The sequence below is a fragment of the Chiloscyllium punctatum genome, chromosome 16, assembly GCF_047496795.1.
Source record: "Chiloscyllium punctatum isolate Juve2018m chromosome 16, sChiPun1.3, whole genome shotgun sequence".
NCBI lineage: Eukaryota > Metazoa > Chordata > Chondrichthyes > Orectolobiformes > Hemiscylliidae > Chiloscyllium > Chiloscyllium punctatum.
In genome coordinates this window covers 14,389,936-14,406,617 of record NC_092754.1, presented here as the reverse complement: position 1 = coordinate 14,406,617, position 16,682 = coordinate 14,389,936, and the positions used below count along the sequence as shown (strand labels likewise).

The 16,682-nt window shown below is 39.5% G+C and overlaps 1 protein-coding gene across 4 annotated transcripts in view; it reads right to left on the bottom strand.

Moving 5' to 3' along the window:
- The window catches only part of tp73 (tumor protein p73), a 238,693-nt gene that overhangs the window by 11,363 nt on the left and 210,648 nt on the right, over window positions 1-16,682 (bottom strand). For 3 of the 4 annotated variants that reach the window (XM_072586272.1, XM_072586273.1, XM_072586275.1), the window contains 5 exons: window positions 16,330-16,516; window positions 10,454-10,569; window positions 2,646-2,755; window positions 1,502-1,644; window positions 850-938 (listed from right to left, as the gene is read on the bottom strand). In XM_072586272.1, the coding sequence (XP_072442373.1) occupies window positions 850-938; window positions 1,502-1,644; window positions 2,646-2,755; window positions 10,454-10,569; window positions 16,330-16,516 (645 nt within the window). The remainder of the gene's footprint in view (window positions 1-849; window positions 939-1,501; window positions 1,645-2,645; window positions 2,756-10,453; window positions 10,570-16,329; window positions 16,517-16,682) is intronic. The other variant, XM_072586274.1, reaches the window with a different exon arrangement.

Here is a 16,682-nt window from a genome sequence, read left to right as displayed (position 1 = left end):
ATAACACAGTATCCCATTTCTTTATACTTTGCTTTGGAAGTACCTGGAATGTTAAGGGTGTTAAATGTTTCTAAGACAGATTGTGAATTACAAAGCAAAACTCAAATCTTTTCTTTGATTGTTGGTTTATTAATAGGATGCAGCATCACAGATATTTAACTGATAACTACAACATGTATCCTAGCTGATAGGACTTTGATTAAGGACAAGGACTGTGTATCTTTAACAACATAATCAATAAACGATTTGCAAAAGTGTTGAATAGATGAAAATTGTTATTGATCAATATAATCAAATGGAAAAGGAAACAAATGTAAAGATTCATCTAATTTTGGTCTGGTTGGTGGTGGTGCAACAGTTAACTACAGATGTGCTGGGGGTTGGGAATGGATTAATTGGCTAGGCTTACTGATCCGAGTGATCAGTGTTTGGAAGTATGCACAAATGGATATTGGTTGAGCATTGATATTTTTAATCAACCTGTTCAGATGTGTTATGACATATCTCTGAAACAGGTGGATCTTGAACTTGGGCCTTTTGACTCAGAGGAAGGGACATTAGCACTGCACTGCAACAGCTCATAAAATGAGAGCTCGTCTGAGAATTGGGCGAGAATAAGATTGCATTAAATAGTCCATCAAGTATTCTTGCTTACATTCACACACAAAACAGGAGTGGAGAACTGCAAGCACCCGATCCTACTCTACAGATTAAGCCCTGTTTCTGCAAACATCACTGAACTATTTAACTGTGAAAGCTTCCTGTTGTTACAAGTGGTAGAGAAATAAGTATAGAATGAGCTAAGGAGGCAACATGATTGCTTCGATGGCTAAAGAAGCAAATACTCACAGGTACATAGAAGAACTCCTCGTCTCCATGCCTCCTCTTTTTGATACCTGTATTAGGCCCTTGAACTCCTTGTGGTGTCTGTTTGAAGGCTGAAACACAAAAGACAGTACCATCTAGTCATTTTTCATTGTCATTCCTCTGTACTTAATAATCTTTTCTAAGATATTTCACTTTGAATCTCCTAAATTACCCCAGGCCAGATTGGGCAGCATAAAAGTCGTTATGCGTTTATATTGAACAGAAGTTTGAAATTAAATTCCATGTTTTTCTTACAGTAACATAGAATTTTAATTCTGAATAAAATAAAAACAATGGTTTGGTAATGTGTAGCCTTTGTGGATTAACTAGCGGTGTCATGCAGCCAGGGAATTCCTATCTATGTTAAATTGATCTCATTCTATTTGTGTCATTGTATGTAGAGGTTGCATGGCTAATGACAGTAAACAGAAACCTTTCAAGATAATCTGGACAATGAGAAGTTTAACAGTAAGAACGAAAACCAGGTTGATCTCTCAGCTTTTGAAGGCTATAGCATGGAAGACCAAGACAGAGGATGCCATACTATCTAATCTAATTTTAATACTAATGACACTAATGGCACCTTCAACCATCAAACTCATCACCTGCCTGTATTCAGATCTGCAAGACTTACTGCGTTTGTTACCATTTCCATTCTTTGCTGCACTCTCATTGATGGCTTGCTGCTCACGGTAATGGTCCTCATCTGCTTTTCGATCTCTTCCTGGGCAAGCACAAATTCGACCTTCAAATGAGCGGCGTCCAAGTACCTGGCCACTGAAGGAGATGACAAGGGCATTCATTTGACAGAGAATTGCATGAACCTCACCATGACCATCACCCAATGAAACCCAAGTAGCTATGCTCCCTCTACTGAGGAAAAACCTTCAAAGGCATTTCACATAGAGGAGAACTGGAGCAAATATTGTACTTTTGTGGCAATCAGAAGGATCAGAAACCTCTGGTTGAAGAAATTATTTAAGAAGGTTTTAAATATGGAAAGGGAGGGTAGAAAGATTTTTGCAGATTGTTCCTCAGAAAGGGGAAAAGGCAGTTGAAGATGCAATGAAGGAGAGAGCCTGCACTGGAGATATAATTGATAAAACTAAAGAATCCAAGCCTTGAGAGACTTAGGTTGCATGAGGCCAGACTCTGGATCTGTAATATGTGGGAAAAAGTTATATTTATGATCCATTGGGAGACAGGGAACAAAATTGGTTTAGCAAGGATGGGAAAGAGAATACAGATTCGTACAATGGTTGGAACAGAATCACCTTGAGCAAATGGTGCTACAAGGGATGAATTTTCTGGAGGTGGCAAGGGTCCAGCAGCTTCTAGTCAAAATGGGAGACAATCCTGCTTTGGTGGGTAGCAGAACCTTGGACTGCACCGTGGCAAAGGCTATGTAACTCCCAGTCAGGACAGCAGACTGTTGCCAACATCAAACACCCAATTCAAAGGTAGGTCTGGGGATGCCCAACCACTTATAAAATGCCAACAAGATGAGAACAGATACTTAAATGGTCACTTAAGTGTCTCAGTTGCATTTTAGGTGCATGAACCATCTGCCACTTTTTTCACCATTGGCAAATGGAATAACAATGGAAAGTCAACAGATCATTTGCAAGCCATTTTGCCTCTGATTTCATCCCCAGAGAGCTGCTAAAATTCAACCATTTACCCTGAATGTCAGCTTTCCCTCTTGTGCCTTTTATGAATGACTTTGAAACTGAGCAACAGTGATTGTAAAACAACATTCTTTAGAGATGGCTACTCACTCTCTTGTTTCTAAGGTGATGATGATGAGGATGGGTCGTCGATTCATTCCACCTACACAGCTACTGTTACACATGAAGTTGTAGAGAATTGTAGTGAACTCTGTTCCTACCTATCCAAAGCAGACAGATCAATCATTCCATATAGTACTAAGCAATAAACAAATCAGTACATAACAATATAGTATCAATCTGTGTTATAATAGTAATAGCATTGAAAATAAGTTCCATTTCATATCTCCACTTCAACTATTTCTTACTAACAACCTCTACCATCTTCCGATCTCCTAAAGTTTGCTTCTAAATTTAGCACAACTTCTTTTCTAAACATTATTGATATCCTCCATTATAGCAGTTCATTGGAATTTCTCCATTTAACACAGCAAAAGGACACTGCTGCAATACCAATCTACCATTTCTTTTTAGTGCTTGTCCATGATCAACTCAAGGTTGGTTTTTTATTATTTGTGCAAGGGCTGTAGGTGTTGCTGACTAGGACAGTACTTATTGCCCATCTGTAATTGCCCTGGAGAAAGCTATGATGAGCTGCTGCTAAGTTCTAGAATTGTATGAACACCCACTGTATTGTTAGAAATGGAGTTCCAGGATTTTGATCCAACAATAATGTAGAAATCGTGATACAGTTCCAAGACAGGATGGTATATATAGGAGGGTACCTTGCAGATGATGATGTCCCCATGCATTTGCTGCTCTAGTCCACGTAGGTAGTCGAAGTCATCAGTTTGGAAGATGTCTGTGCATCAGTGTGAAGGCAATGAAGTTGAAGGTGGGGTGGATAAGGTGCCGGTCAAACAGGTGAAGAAGGTTGGGCCTAGGTCACAACTCCTGCAGTGATGTATTTGGGCTGAGTTGTTTGAGTTTTTCAAGAAACAAACCCATCTTCTAAAGTCATACCGTGCTAGGTATGACTTCCCTGATTCCCATTGACTCCAGTTTTGTTAAGGTTCCATGATGCCATACTTAGTCGAATGCTGCCTTGATGTCAAGGGCAGTTACTATCAGCCCACCTCTGAAGTTCAGCTCTTTTAACCTTGTTTGAACCAAGATTTTAAGGACTTGGGGACCCAAGTGGCCCTAGCAGAAGTGAAACTGAACTTAAATGAACAGATTATTCCTTTGCAATTGCACCAGATAGCATTTTTGATGCTCCCTTTCATCACTTTGCTAATGATCGAGAATAGATTGATGATAATTAACGGAGTTGAATTTGTCCTTTTGATTTTTTTTGTATTCACAACATAACTGGCAATATTCCCTCTTAATATTTTCCTGCTGCTTGGATAGCTGAGGTCTGTGTTTCAGCAGCTTCCTAAAGTAGAAGCCAATGCTTTGACACGCCCGTCAGAAACTGTGGAACCTCCCAACAACTATACTTCCATGCAGCTTGGGGATGTTGATACCTGGGTAGTTTTTCATATTGTTGGGTAGATGTTACAGTTGTAGTTGTAATGGAACAGCACAGTTCGGCAGCAACTAATTCTGGAGCACAAGTCTTCAGTACTGTTATAGAATTTTGTCAAGGCCCCCAATTTTTCTTTTATTCAGCGTATTCAGCCATGTTTCAGTTTCATGTGGAATAAAGAGCTTTGGTTGAAGACTGGAATCTGAGATTCTGGGGTTCTCAGGAAGAGGCTGAGATGGATAATCTACTCAGCACTTCTGGCTGAAGTGGATCAAATACTTCAATGTTGTCATTTGCATTGATATACTAGTCTCCTCCAAAACTCAGGGTGGGATATTTGTAGAGTAATCACCATCTGTTAGTTGTTTAATGATCCACCACTATTCATGACAGGATTTTTCAGGACGGCAGAACTTAGATCTTGTGATTATGGGATCGCTTAGACCTGCCTATTACATGTTGCTTCTGCTGTCTGACATCGTTCTTTGTTCACATTTTGAGTCGAGTGACCCTTTGTCAGGACTCGAAATGCTAACTCTGTTTTTCTCTCAACAGATGCTGCCAGTCCTACTGAGTTTCTTCTGTTTTTATTTCAGTTTTCCAGCATCCAGTTTGTTGTTTTTATATAAGTAGATATGTTTTGTAGTTTCTTCAGGTTGACAACTCATTTTTAGGTATACTTGGTTTTGCTCCTGGCATTTCCTTCTGCAGTCTTTACTGAACCAGAGCTGGTCTCCCAACCTGATGATAATTTTAGCGTGTGGGTCGTATTGGGCCATAAGGTTACATATAAACATAGATGATAGGAGCAAGAGAGCCACTTGACCCATCAAGCCTACTCCACCATTCAATATAATCATGACTAATCATCAAGCTCCATACCCTCATCCATACCCTCTTATCCCTTGATCCCTTCAGCCAGAGAATTATATCTACCTCATTCTTGAAAATGGTTTGGCCTCAACCACTTTCTGTGGTAGTGAATTCCACAGGCTCACCACTCTCTGGGTGAAAAAAATTTCTCATCATCTCAGTTCAAAAAGATCCTTATCCTTAAACTATGACCCCTGGTACTGGATTTCCCAACCATTGGGAACATCCTTCCTCTAAGAAGCAGACCAAAACTAAATACACTATTCCGGTGTGGCTTCACCAATGCCTTGTATAACTGCAGTAAGACATCCTTGTTCTTGTACTTGAATCTTCTCACTATGAAGACCAACACTTTCTTTACTGCCTGCTGCATCTGCATGCTTACTTTTAGCAAGTGGGGCACGAGGAAACCCAGGTCTTGTTGAACATTCCCCTCTCTCAATTTATAGCTGTTCAAGTAGTAATCTGCCTTCCTATTTTTAGTACCAAAGTGGGTAACCTCACATTTATCCACATTATACTGCACTTGCCTACTCACTCAACTTATCCAAATCACACGGCAACATTTCTGCATCCTCCTTACAGCTCACCCTTTCATTCAGCTTTGAGTCATTTGCAAATTTGGAGATATCATATTTAGTTCCTTCATCTAAATCATTAACATATACTGTGAACAGCTGGGGTCCCAGTACCAATCCTTGCAGTACACCACTAGTCACTGCCTGCCATTCAGAAAAAGACCCATTTATTCCTACTCTTTATTTCCTATGTGCTAACCATTTCCTATCCACCTCAATACATCAGCTAATATCCCATACACTATAGTTTTACACATTATGTGGAACTTCATCGAAAGCCTTCTGCAAGTTTAAATAAATCACACCCACTGGCTCCCCTGATCAAATCTATATTAAATCCTCAAAGAATTCCAGTAGATTTGTCAGGCATGATTTCATTTTTGTAAATGCATGCTCACTGTGTCAGACTATACCACTGTTTTCGAAGTACTCATTCTATAAAGTCCTTGGTAATGGACTCTAGCATCTTCCCCACTACTGACATCAGACTCAATAGTCAATAATTCCTATTTTCAAATAGTGGGATTACATGAGCTAACCTGCAATCTGTAGGAACTATTCCAGAGTCTAAAGAATCTTGGAACGTGACCACCAGTGCATCCACTATTTCTAGGGCTATTTCCTTAAGCACTCAGCAATGTAGATTATCAGCCCCTGGAGATTTACTAGTCTTTAATCCCATTAATTTCTCCAACACCATTGCTCTACTAATATAGGCTTTTACAGTCGGTTCTTATGTTCCCTGCAACTTACTCTCATACTCTAATTTCCCCTTCTTAATCAATTCCTTGGTCCACCTTTGCTGACTTGTACACTGTTCCCAATTCTCAGGTCTATTGTTTCTGCTTGCCAATTTGGATGCTTCTTTTTTGCATCTAATACTCCCTCTAACTTCCCTTGTAAGGCATGGTTTGGCCACTGTTCTCTTCTGATGTTCATAGCACCTCATGAATGTCCACTGCTGAATTGCTACTTCTGTTCAAAGTCAGTGTCATTTAGCAATAATTATATAATTACGAACAAAGACTTTGCAGCGGTCATGTCTACATACTGCTATGGTTAGCTGCATCCAAGAGAGACACACTGGTGAAGCTGAGGTCAACTAGATCTTTCTTGTTGATTCCCCACTACCTGCCTCAGACTCACTCTAGCAGCTATATCCTTTAGGACTCAGCCAGCTTGATCAGTGTTGGTGCAACTTAGCCACTTTTGGTTGTAGATAAGGAAGTTCACCATCCAGACTACATCATTACTTCTTCCAAGTTCTGTTCAGCATAGAATAGTTCTGAGTTAGCAGCCAAGTGGGGGCAATAGGTGGTAATCAGCAGGAGATTTCCCTGACCAATTTTGATCTGATGCTATGAGAGTTCATCGTTCAGAAATTCTAGGGCAACTCCTTCACAATTGTATATCACTGTAATGACACAGCTGAAGAGTCTAGCCTATGCATAAGAAAGGACATACCTTGTGATGCTGTTTTCAGAATTTGTTGTCCTTACTACCTTATATTCTAAACTGACAGTTTTAAATCAGTATGTAATGTACAAGATTTAACACTGTGATATATACTAAGTGCATTATTAGATAAAAGAACAATCAGAATTTACCTGATACTGCAATACTTTTTATAGTTTTAATCCCTGTTCTCATTAAGTGATGGCAGAATATGGGCCCCTTAGATTCCAACAATAATCATTCCATATCTTACACTAGGTGTCAGTATAACCTCAGGACTCTGTCATTTAAGGGATTTTCTTCCATAAAATACCAATTTTGATTCAGGATCCAGAATTTGGCTTAACATAGTTTTAATAATCTCAAACATAATAATTTCTACATTATTATATCTTGTTATAATTTCTCATATACTGGAGAAGTGTTGGCATAGCAGTAATCCAGAGCCCCATACTAGTATTCTGAAGATATAGATTTGAATCCATTATGGCAGATTATGAAATTTTAATTCAATAGAAATCTGGAATTGAAAGATAGCCGAATGTGATCATTGTTGACTGTCTTAAAATTCAGCTGGTTCACTAGAGTGCTTTAGAAAAGGAAATCTGTCGTTTTTACTTGATCTGCTCTACATACAACAGCAATGTGGCCCGAGCAAGAAACTTTGTTATATCAAACTGTTACAAAGTCTAAGGAAAGGAATGAAACTGGATGGGCCACGTGGCAACAAACTTGACACCAGAAATGAAAAAGGCAACAAAGCATTTTGGTCCTGCAAAGTCATCTTTATGAATATACATAAAAATTGAGAGAGCAATCTCACACTGTAGTTGAGCAACAGACTGACACAGTCATGCCCTGGGAAACCTGAACATTGATTGCGAACACCATGAAGTTCGGCCTATAGGCAACTCCAGACCTACAGCAATGTTTTGACTCATCTGGGCAACTTTGGATGGACAATGAATGCTGGCCTAGCCTGTAACATCAACATCCCATCAATGAATTTTTAAAAATCACATCGCATCAGGTCAAACTATTTCTAGGGCTATTTCCTTAAGCACTCAGCAATGTAGATTCTCAGCCCCTGGAGGTTTACTCGTCTTTAATCCCATTAATTTCTCCAACACCATTGCTCTACTAACATAGGCTTTTATAGTCAGTTCTTATGTTCCCTGCAACTTACTCTCATACTCTACTTTCCCCTTCTTAATCAATTCCTTGGTCTACCTTTGCTGGCGAGAAACCTCCTGCTGATTACCACCCAATTACCCCACTTGGCTGATGGATCATAAATCCTTTTACATTCAACACCACTTGGAGGAAGTAGTGAGTGTGCATTCTGGGTGATGGACTTCAATACCCCTCATCAACAGTAGCTCGGTAGCACCACTACTGACTGAGTTGGCCATGTCCTAATGTATACACTTGCTAGATTGGGTCCACATCAGATGGTAAGGGAACCAGCAAGAAGGAAAAACATTCTTGACCTAGTCCTCACCAATCTACCTGTTGCAGATACATTTGTCCATAATTCTGTCTCAGCTGGTGACGCCACATCCCATGAATGGATACGAATTGTTCAAGTTTTAACTGCAAGAATAATCTAGCTGGAGACTATAACTAACTGATGAGCCTGGTCCACATTCATCATCTATTTGAATGATTCTTCATTTTTTTCTCTTTTCCCATGTTACATGGGAATTCCACAATGGTGGTTCTGATGTGGATGAGCCGGTGTTGGACTGGGGTGGACAAAGTTAAAAATCACACAACACCAGGTTATAGTCCAACAGGTTTATTTGGAGGCACTGGCTTTCAGAGCGCTGCTCCTTCATTAGGTGGTTGTGGAGAATAAGACCATCAGTCACAATTTATAGCAAAAGATTACAGTGTCATGCAACTGAAATAATACACTGAACAAACCTGGATTGTTAAGTCTTTCTTCTTTTAGAATGGTTGCAGGTTTCGGTTCATTTATATGTAAATCCCAGAACTTCTTTTAGGTCACCTTCTCGAGATAATTTAAGGTTTCATAACAAAAGGTGACATCTCAGTTCAGACAATGCATTAAAGGTGTGAGGTTAGAGTCTGTCTGTATTCTAACCTTGAGTCAGACTGGTTCTATTTCCAAAGTGGAATTTACAAAATATTACGTGTATTAACTGTCTGCATTGACTGCCTACAGACTGTGCATTTTTTGAGCAAAATAGAATGTATCTGCAAATAATAATTCTGCAAATACAAATTCACCCCATAGACTTATAAGCGTGAGCGCGTGCATGAGAGAGACAGAAAGTGTGTGCATGTGAGATTGAGTGTATTTGCACGTGTGAAAGCTTCATAAAGTGTGTGTGTGTGTGGGTGTGATGGAGTATAAGCCTGTGAGAGGGTGTGTGCAAGGGTATGAGTGAGGAGGGTGTATGTATGAGAGAGTGCGTTTGTATGAGAGAGGGTCTGCATGAGCGTGTGAGTATTTAAGAATGTGTGTGTGTATGTGTGCTGTGTGTGTGTGTGGGAGAGTGTACAGTATAGTGCGGTCACCTGTAGTGTGACATGAACCCGAGGTCCCAGTTGAGGCCATTCTCATGGGTACTGAACTTGGCGATCAGCCTCTGCAGGCAGTCAATACATGAAATAGTTTGTAAATTCCACTTTGTAAATAGAGCCAGTCTGACTCAAGACTCGGATACAGACAGACTCTAACCTCACACCTTTAATCCATTGTCTGAGCTGAGATGTCACCTTTTGTTATAAAACCTTAAGTTATCTCGAGAAGGTGACTTAAAAGAAGTTCTGGGATTTACATACTAATGAACCGAAACCTGCAATCCATTCTAGAAGATGAAAGACTTAACAACAATCCAGGTTTGTTCAATATTATCATTTCAGTTGCATGACACTACAATCTTTTGCTATAAATTCTGTGTCTTATGGTCTTATTCTTCACAATCACTTGACGAAGGAACAGTGCTCCAAAAGCTAATGTTTCCAAATAAACCTGTTGGACTATACCTGGTGTTGTGTGATTTTTAACAATGTTGTTTGATCACTTTTATAACAGCCACCCTTTTTTTTTAATTTGGCAGGTAGTTTTATAGCTGGATGCCCTTACTGCTGCAAACTCTCCTCATTTAGCCAGGTTGGGGACTAGCATTGATACATACTGAGTTACCTCAACCAGTGCTGGAATATTTGGGCCCTGGAGTGGGTCTTGAACTCAGGGGGTTCTAACCCACTCCTATTTCCTATTTCAATTATTGTTGAAAATATTACAAAAGACACTTACTCCTAATTCATGATTCTATTGCAGTTATGATCAAAGTGTGAAGCACAATTATTTTAGGATGAGCCAAACTTCTTTATTTGTTCACATTTCACAGAAATATATCTTCCTTCCTAACTGGATCAAGGACATTTCCATCTAATCTACTTTGCTCAGAAATAAAAGCAAAAAGTAAAGACAAATGTTTGCAATATACCTGTGGAGGCTCAAATGGCACCAAGACGCTCTGCCGTCCTGTGACAGCGTCATCAATGTACTGAGCAAGGTTGTTTCCTTCCACCCTGATCAGGTGACTTGCTGGAGCAGACTGGCCTGGAAGGACGGCAGTGACATACAGGCTATAAAATGTGACCAAGACAGACTGAATAATGACGGTCCAAAGAGGATTCACCCAGAAGGAAGCATATGGACCCAACAGTGAAATGATAACATTTTCCATTTGTCTAACTTACTCCATTTTATTATTTATCTGGAATGACATGTGAATAAACAGAATGAGAGTCATGAAGATCTCAATGGACTATAACGCACCAACTCAGTCTAGGGTTCAGAAGACACATTCCTGAGGCAGGATTACAGGCTTCAATTCACTAACAACCTTGTTTTCCTTTTCCAATTTCTCCTCTTCTCTCCTCATTTTAGGAAAGATCAATAAATGTCGTTCAGCTTTTAGTCTTACTCAAGCGGTCAATTTGCACAGATAATATTATTGTAAATAATAAATGTAATTTGAGGTTGCTGATAAATTATTCAGCTGTGGAGTTGTATCGTGATTGAGTATGAGACTTAACCCAATCATAATCATGTCCTCACCCAGGAGTTAGTGACAAGTAATCCTGAAGGGAAAATTGGCTTCTTTTTCTCATCATTAATCTAGAAGCACAAAGATCATTTGCAGTACCATTGTCATGGTTGATATCAGCACATGCATTGGAAAGAGCCTGCGTTACACCAGTCTGTAACCAAACTGTATTTATCTAAACAGGAAATTAGATCAAGATAATCAATTTTCACCTATGTTTGGAAATTTCATTGCATGTAGGAAGCAATAGAGAAGGTGGATCATAACTGCACTGTCTGGCAAAGCAAAGCATGAGGACCCTATAAGTTCAGAGATCATTTCTATAATAACATTGCTGCCAAACAGAATTTGCTGAATGTCGTAAATAGCTGTGGTATCAATGAGGTGATTTATTTTATTTCTCCAACGCTATTTAATAAACTCATCACAATCTAACCGACAGAAATAATCCAGATGACAATTGCAACAAGGCCTTACCTGCAGGTAGTTAATAAGTGGGCATGATAAATTTTCACTTGGCAAACATAAAGCTAGTTGAAAATTTGATACTGAGCTCGATTGCAGAAGGCAAATTGTTATACTTCATTGCAAGTTTGGCACGGTTCCTGACAACAAACAATTTACATATAAATTGGCAAATTTTGACAGTTTGTTCACTGGTTGTCATTTGTAAAGCCCCTTGGGCTTGGAAAAATTGGCAAATTATACCATATCCAGTGATAGAGATAAGAACATTAAGACCTTTTGGTATGCTGAATCCTGCATGCACCAGAGTTGTGGCTGCAACCCCACGTACATTGAGTTACAATCTCGGCTGTGCTGCTAGCATCAGTTGCTGAGAAAATACCCACTTATTTCCCAACAGGTAAGAAAGGAAAGTCAAAGGAAGAGCCAGTCCCAGGTTGCATCGCTGAGCAATTGTTTTTGAATTAGGTGAGGGAGTATATTCCTGTCTGCTTTTTCGGCGAAGGATTGACAGGGAAATACAAATAACATTGGGAAGAGAAGTATCAATTCCCCCTGTTATTGGTCAGGCATTCTTTTCTCTTTTCCACTAGGTTGCTTTTAATTTTGAGATCTTTCTTAGAAGGACTCTTCTTCTGAATCTCTCCCCAAATAAGGCATGGCGACTGTCAGGTTAAACCACCACTTCTCTAATGAGAGGGCAGTCCAATGATCCGGTAGGACTTTGGCAACATTACTTTGCTTTATAATTGAATATGGCAACATATAGTATGGATGGTGAAAGATAAATTTCATTTTCATCATGGTTTAAGTGGGGTGGGGCGTACTTTTGCTCGTTAAGTACGCAGATTACATCACATGAAGAAATGGAAGTTGCAAGTACAAAGGACTTTGCAGTATTGACATGTACAGAATTATTTGGAACATGTGAAGAAGGGTGGAGAGAACTGGGGCTGGTGATTAGGAATACAGTGTAGGTGGAATTGCTTGCATAAACCACGGATCCAGCTCATCCTCATAGGGAGACTTTTAGACTGGAAAATGAATGATAAAATAAACAACCAATTTAAAATGAATGAGTTGTTTCTCTGCAAGGATATAGATGCTCCTGTTTCACAGAGCAGAGTCCTGAGTTCAAGCTAACTTCAATCTAAGGCAAGTTCTATTCAGTTCATTGTTAATTCGGTGAATAATTTTTGCTTCTTCACATACTGTGTGAGAAAGGAGGGCATATCCCCAGTACCCTCACTCGCACCAAAGACAGTTGCAAAGTTTATGCTCAAGCCATGCCTGGAATTCACTGTGGGAAGTGCTACCAGTTCCATGATGTGGGGGTAGGTTTGTAGCCACTAGCATATCTGTTACAGGAAGTAACTACACAAAGTTCACTGTAACAAATCTTTCGGACAGCACTGAATAGGCTACCACTTACCAGAACATTCAACCATTGGTTCTTACCCCCTTACACTCTTTCAGTCATTTTAATTTTCTGATAATGACACATGAATGAAAAAACAGTTTGGCGAGCAAGTGTCAAATACTACTAAAGGAAAATAAAGTGATGGTGAGCTGTGTTTGGGACCACTTGTCAGAGAATTAGCTACAGTACTGTAATGTTAATTCTCTGATCTGTGATCCCTTAAGGTTTGATTCTCTAAAGAGAGAGAGAGAGAGAGAGAGGTATCACTGATTTTAACAGAACAGAATGGAATAATCAATGTGAACTGATGGGTTAGTGCTTTCAGGACAGGAAAGAGATGGAAAACCAAACAGATACATTCTCTCAAATCAAGCGATCTAAACCAGACAGTTTTTTTCAATTTATGTCTTCTCATCGTACATGAAGGGGTTATTAAATCCAACACATGAGAAATGAATGAGTCTCAGGAGTAACATGGTCGTTAGTCTAAATTCAGAGAAATTTACAGCACAAAAGAAAGCCTTTCAGCCCATTGTTTCCACGATGATCTACTGAGATCTGATTATCCTAATCCCATTTTCCAGCTGTTGAACAACAGCCCTGGAGTGTTTGGCAACACAAGTAAATATCTAAATACTGCTTAAATATTGTTAAAGTTTTTGATTCAACCACCCTTTCAAGCAATAAGTTCTAGACTCCCATGATCCTCTGTGTAAAAACAAAATCTCAATTCTCTTCTTAGCCTCCAAGTGCTTGCCTTAAATCTGTGCCTCCTGGTTTTTGACCCCCAATACTAATGGAAAAAATGCCTTTCTATCCATCTAATCACTGCCCCTCATAATTATACAGTCCTTTCTCAATCTTTGCTGTTCTAAGGAAAACAATCCCAGCCTGGGCCTGTTTCCACACTATAGGGAATCTAATCTAATCTATCCGAACTCTCCAGAAAATTACAGGTCAGTCAGTCTGATCTCGATGGAATACTTATGAAAGAATTCCGACAGAATATATCTGCACTTAGAGAGGCAGGAATTTATTAGGGATAGTCAGCACAGATTTGTTAAGGGAAGGCTGTGTTTGACAAACTTTATCAAATTCTTTGAGGAGATAACCTGGACTGTTGATGATGGCAATGAGTTTGATGTGATCTGAATGCAGTTTAGCAAGGCATTCAGTCCAGGCAGCATCTGGTTAATCACCTCTGCACCCTCTCTAGTGGAATCAATTCCTTCCCACAATGTGGTCATCAGAACAGCAAACAGTACTCCAGATTGGATAGGCTGGGGTTGTTGTCCTTGGAAAGAGGACCTGATTGAGGTGCACAAGGTTATGACCTAATCAACATTTTATAAAGATCCAGCGTAACGTCTTTGCTCTTGTATTCTGTGCTTAAACTAAAAACAAGTATTTCATATGCCTTCTTAACCACTATCTACTTACCCAGCCAACATCAGGAATCTGTGGACATGCACATCAAGCTCCCCCTGATCTTTGGTAATTCTCAGGGTCCAATCAGTCATAATATAATCACTTGCCTTGTTGGCTCTCCCCAAGTGTAGTATCTCCAGCTTTTCAAGGTTAAATTCCTTTTGCCATTGCTCTGTCCACCTGACCAGACTGTTGATATCCTCCTGCAGTTTATAGCTATCCTCCTCATTATTTACTACCAATCAGTTTTCAGGTCCATTTGCAAACATCTTGATTCCCCTTACATTTAAGTCCAAGTTATTAATATAAACCACAAACAATAAAGACTTCAACACTGAGCCCATTGGAACCCTTCTTCAGCCCATTGAGTCTGTACTGACATAACTACCACTAAAAGTGCACTGATCCTAATTTCCTGTACTTGTCCCATATCCTTCAATGTTATAATATTTGAAGTACTCATTCAAATATTTTTAAAAGGTTGTAGGGTTTCCAGCTTTCACTACATTCCCAGGCAGTGCATTCCTGATTTCCACCACCTGCTGAATGAAAAGGTTTTTTCTTCTGAATCTGCTGCCCTTTACTCGAAAGCTGGGTCCTCTCATGACTGACCCCTCAACCAAGGGGAATAGTTGCTCTCTATTCACCCTGTTCAAGTCTTATAAACTTCAATCATGTCCCACCTCATTCTTTGCTGCTCTAAAGAAGGCAATTCAAGCATATTTAATCTCCCTGTATAGCTCAATTGCTCCATCCCAGACAACAACATCCTCTGTAACCTCTCTAGTGTTATCACATCCTTTCTAAAGTAAAGTGACCAGAACTGCATTTGTGGCCCAACCAATGCTCTGTACAACTCCAACATTACCTCAGAAAGAAAAGCAGAAATTGCTGGAAAAGCTCCAGAGGTCTGGTAGCATCTGTAGAGAGAAATCAGAGTTAATGCTTTGGGTCGAGTTACCCTTCCTCAGAAGGGTTTTGAGGAAGTGTCACTCGACCTGAAAGGTAAACTCTGATTTCTCTCCACAGGTACTGGCAGACCTGCTGAGCTTTTCCAGCAATTTCTGTTTTTCTTTCCGATTTACAGCATCTGCAGATCTTTCCGTTTTTATCCAACAATATCTCATTGCTCTTATACTCTATGCTACGATTGCCGAAAGCAAGCGTCCCCTATGCCTTCTTAATTATTCTATTCCCATCCTGTGAATGAATAAAATATATCTGAGTTATGATCACTATTTCCAAAATGCTCCTCTACTGATATACCTTCCATCTGCCCAGGTTCATTTCCAAATATCAGGTCCAGTACTGCCCTATTTCTTGACTGACTTTCTGCGTACTGGCTAAAAAGAAATTCTTCTGGATGGAATTTAAGTTCCCCGTCTACCTTGAACATTCAAACATTAGTTGCTATTTGGGATGTTAAAATCCTCTACCATGACAGCCTTTTATGATTCTTATACTTTTCTGAAATTTGATTACATATTTGATCTCTTTGTTTTGGGACCTGTAGTACACACCCAACAGTGTGTTTGCCCCTTTTGTGAATTTTATTTCCTTGCATTTGGTTTCATTTGATGATCCTTCCAAGATATCATCCCTGTTCACTATATAACTGATATCCTGATCAATACTATGACCCCATCCCTCTTCTATCTCCCTCTGTATTTCACCTGATACCATATAACCTATTAACTATTTTGCTTTTCAGATCACTTAGTTTTCTTTGTCCCCTATTCATAAGATTAAGGTGTTTTGATTTCAAATAATGCATCAAATGTTTTCTGAAAACTGGCAAGTTCCAAAATCTGGTACAACCTTAAACCTAAGGCTGCTGGATTTGAACGAGTGTATATGTACTCTAAATTTTCTAACTGGTGTCATTGCCCATCTGGGACTTCCTAAGGGGATTGCAGTCGATAAGAAGAGAGGGATTAATTGCACCTTGATAACTCACCATCATTGAAATCTCTGCCAAGTTCATGATTGGGGCAGCGTTTCACCACTTCAGTCACATGCTCAGCCTTTTTGTAGACAGGCATTGCACGCACCACACTACCTGGAGGTGGTGGTGAGGCCAGTTTCACCTGGATTGGACATGTCTTTGCAATCTGACAGTATAGTTTCTTCAGCAGTGGAGAATACTAGAAAATAAAATAACACACAGTAAAGCATTAATTACTTATATTTCTTCATAATTCCTTACTATTCAATCTCCCGGAGTAGTCATTAGAAAAATGTGGTTAAACAACTAAGGATCAAGATGCACAAAGTTTATTTATCCTACATTTTAAAACTCTACATTCAGCC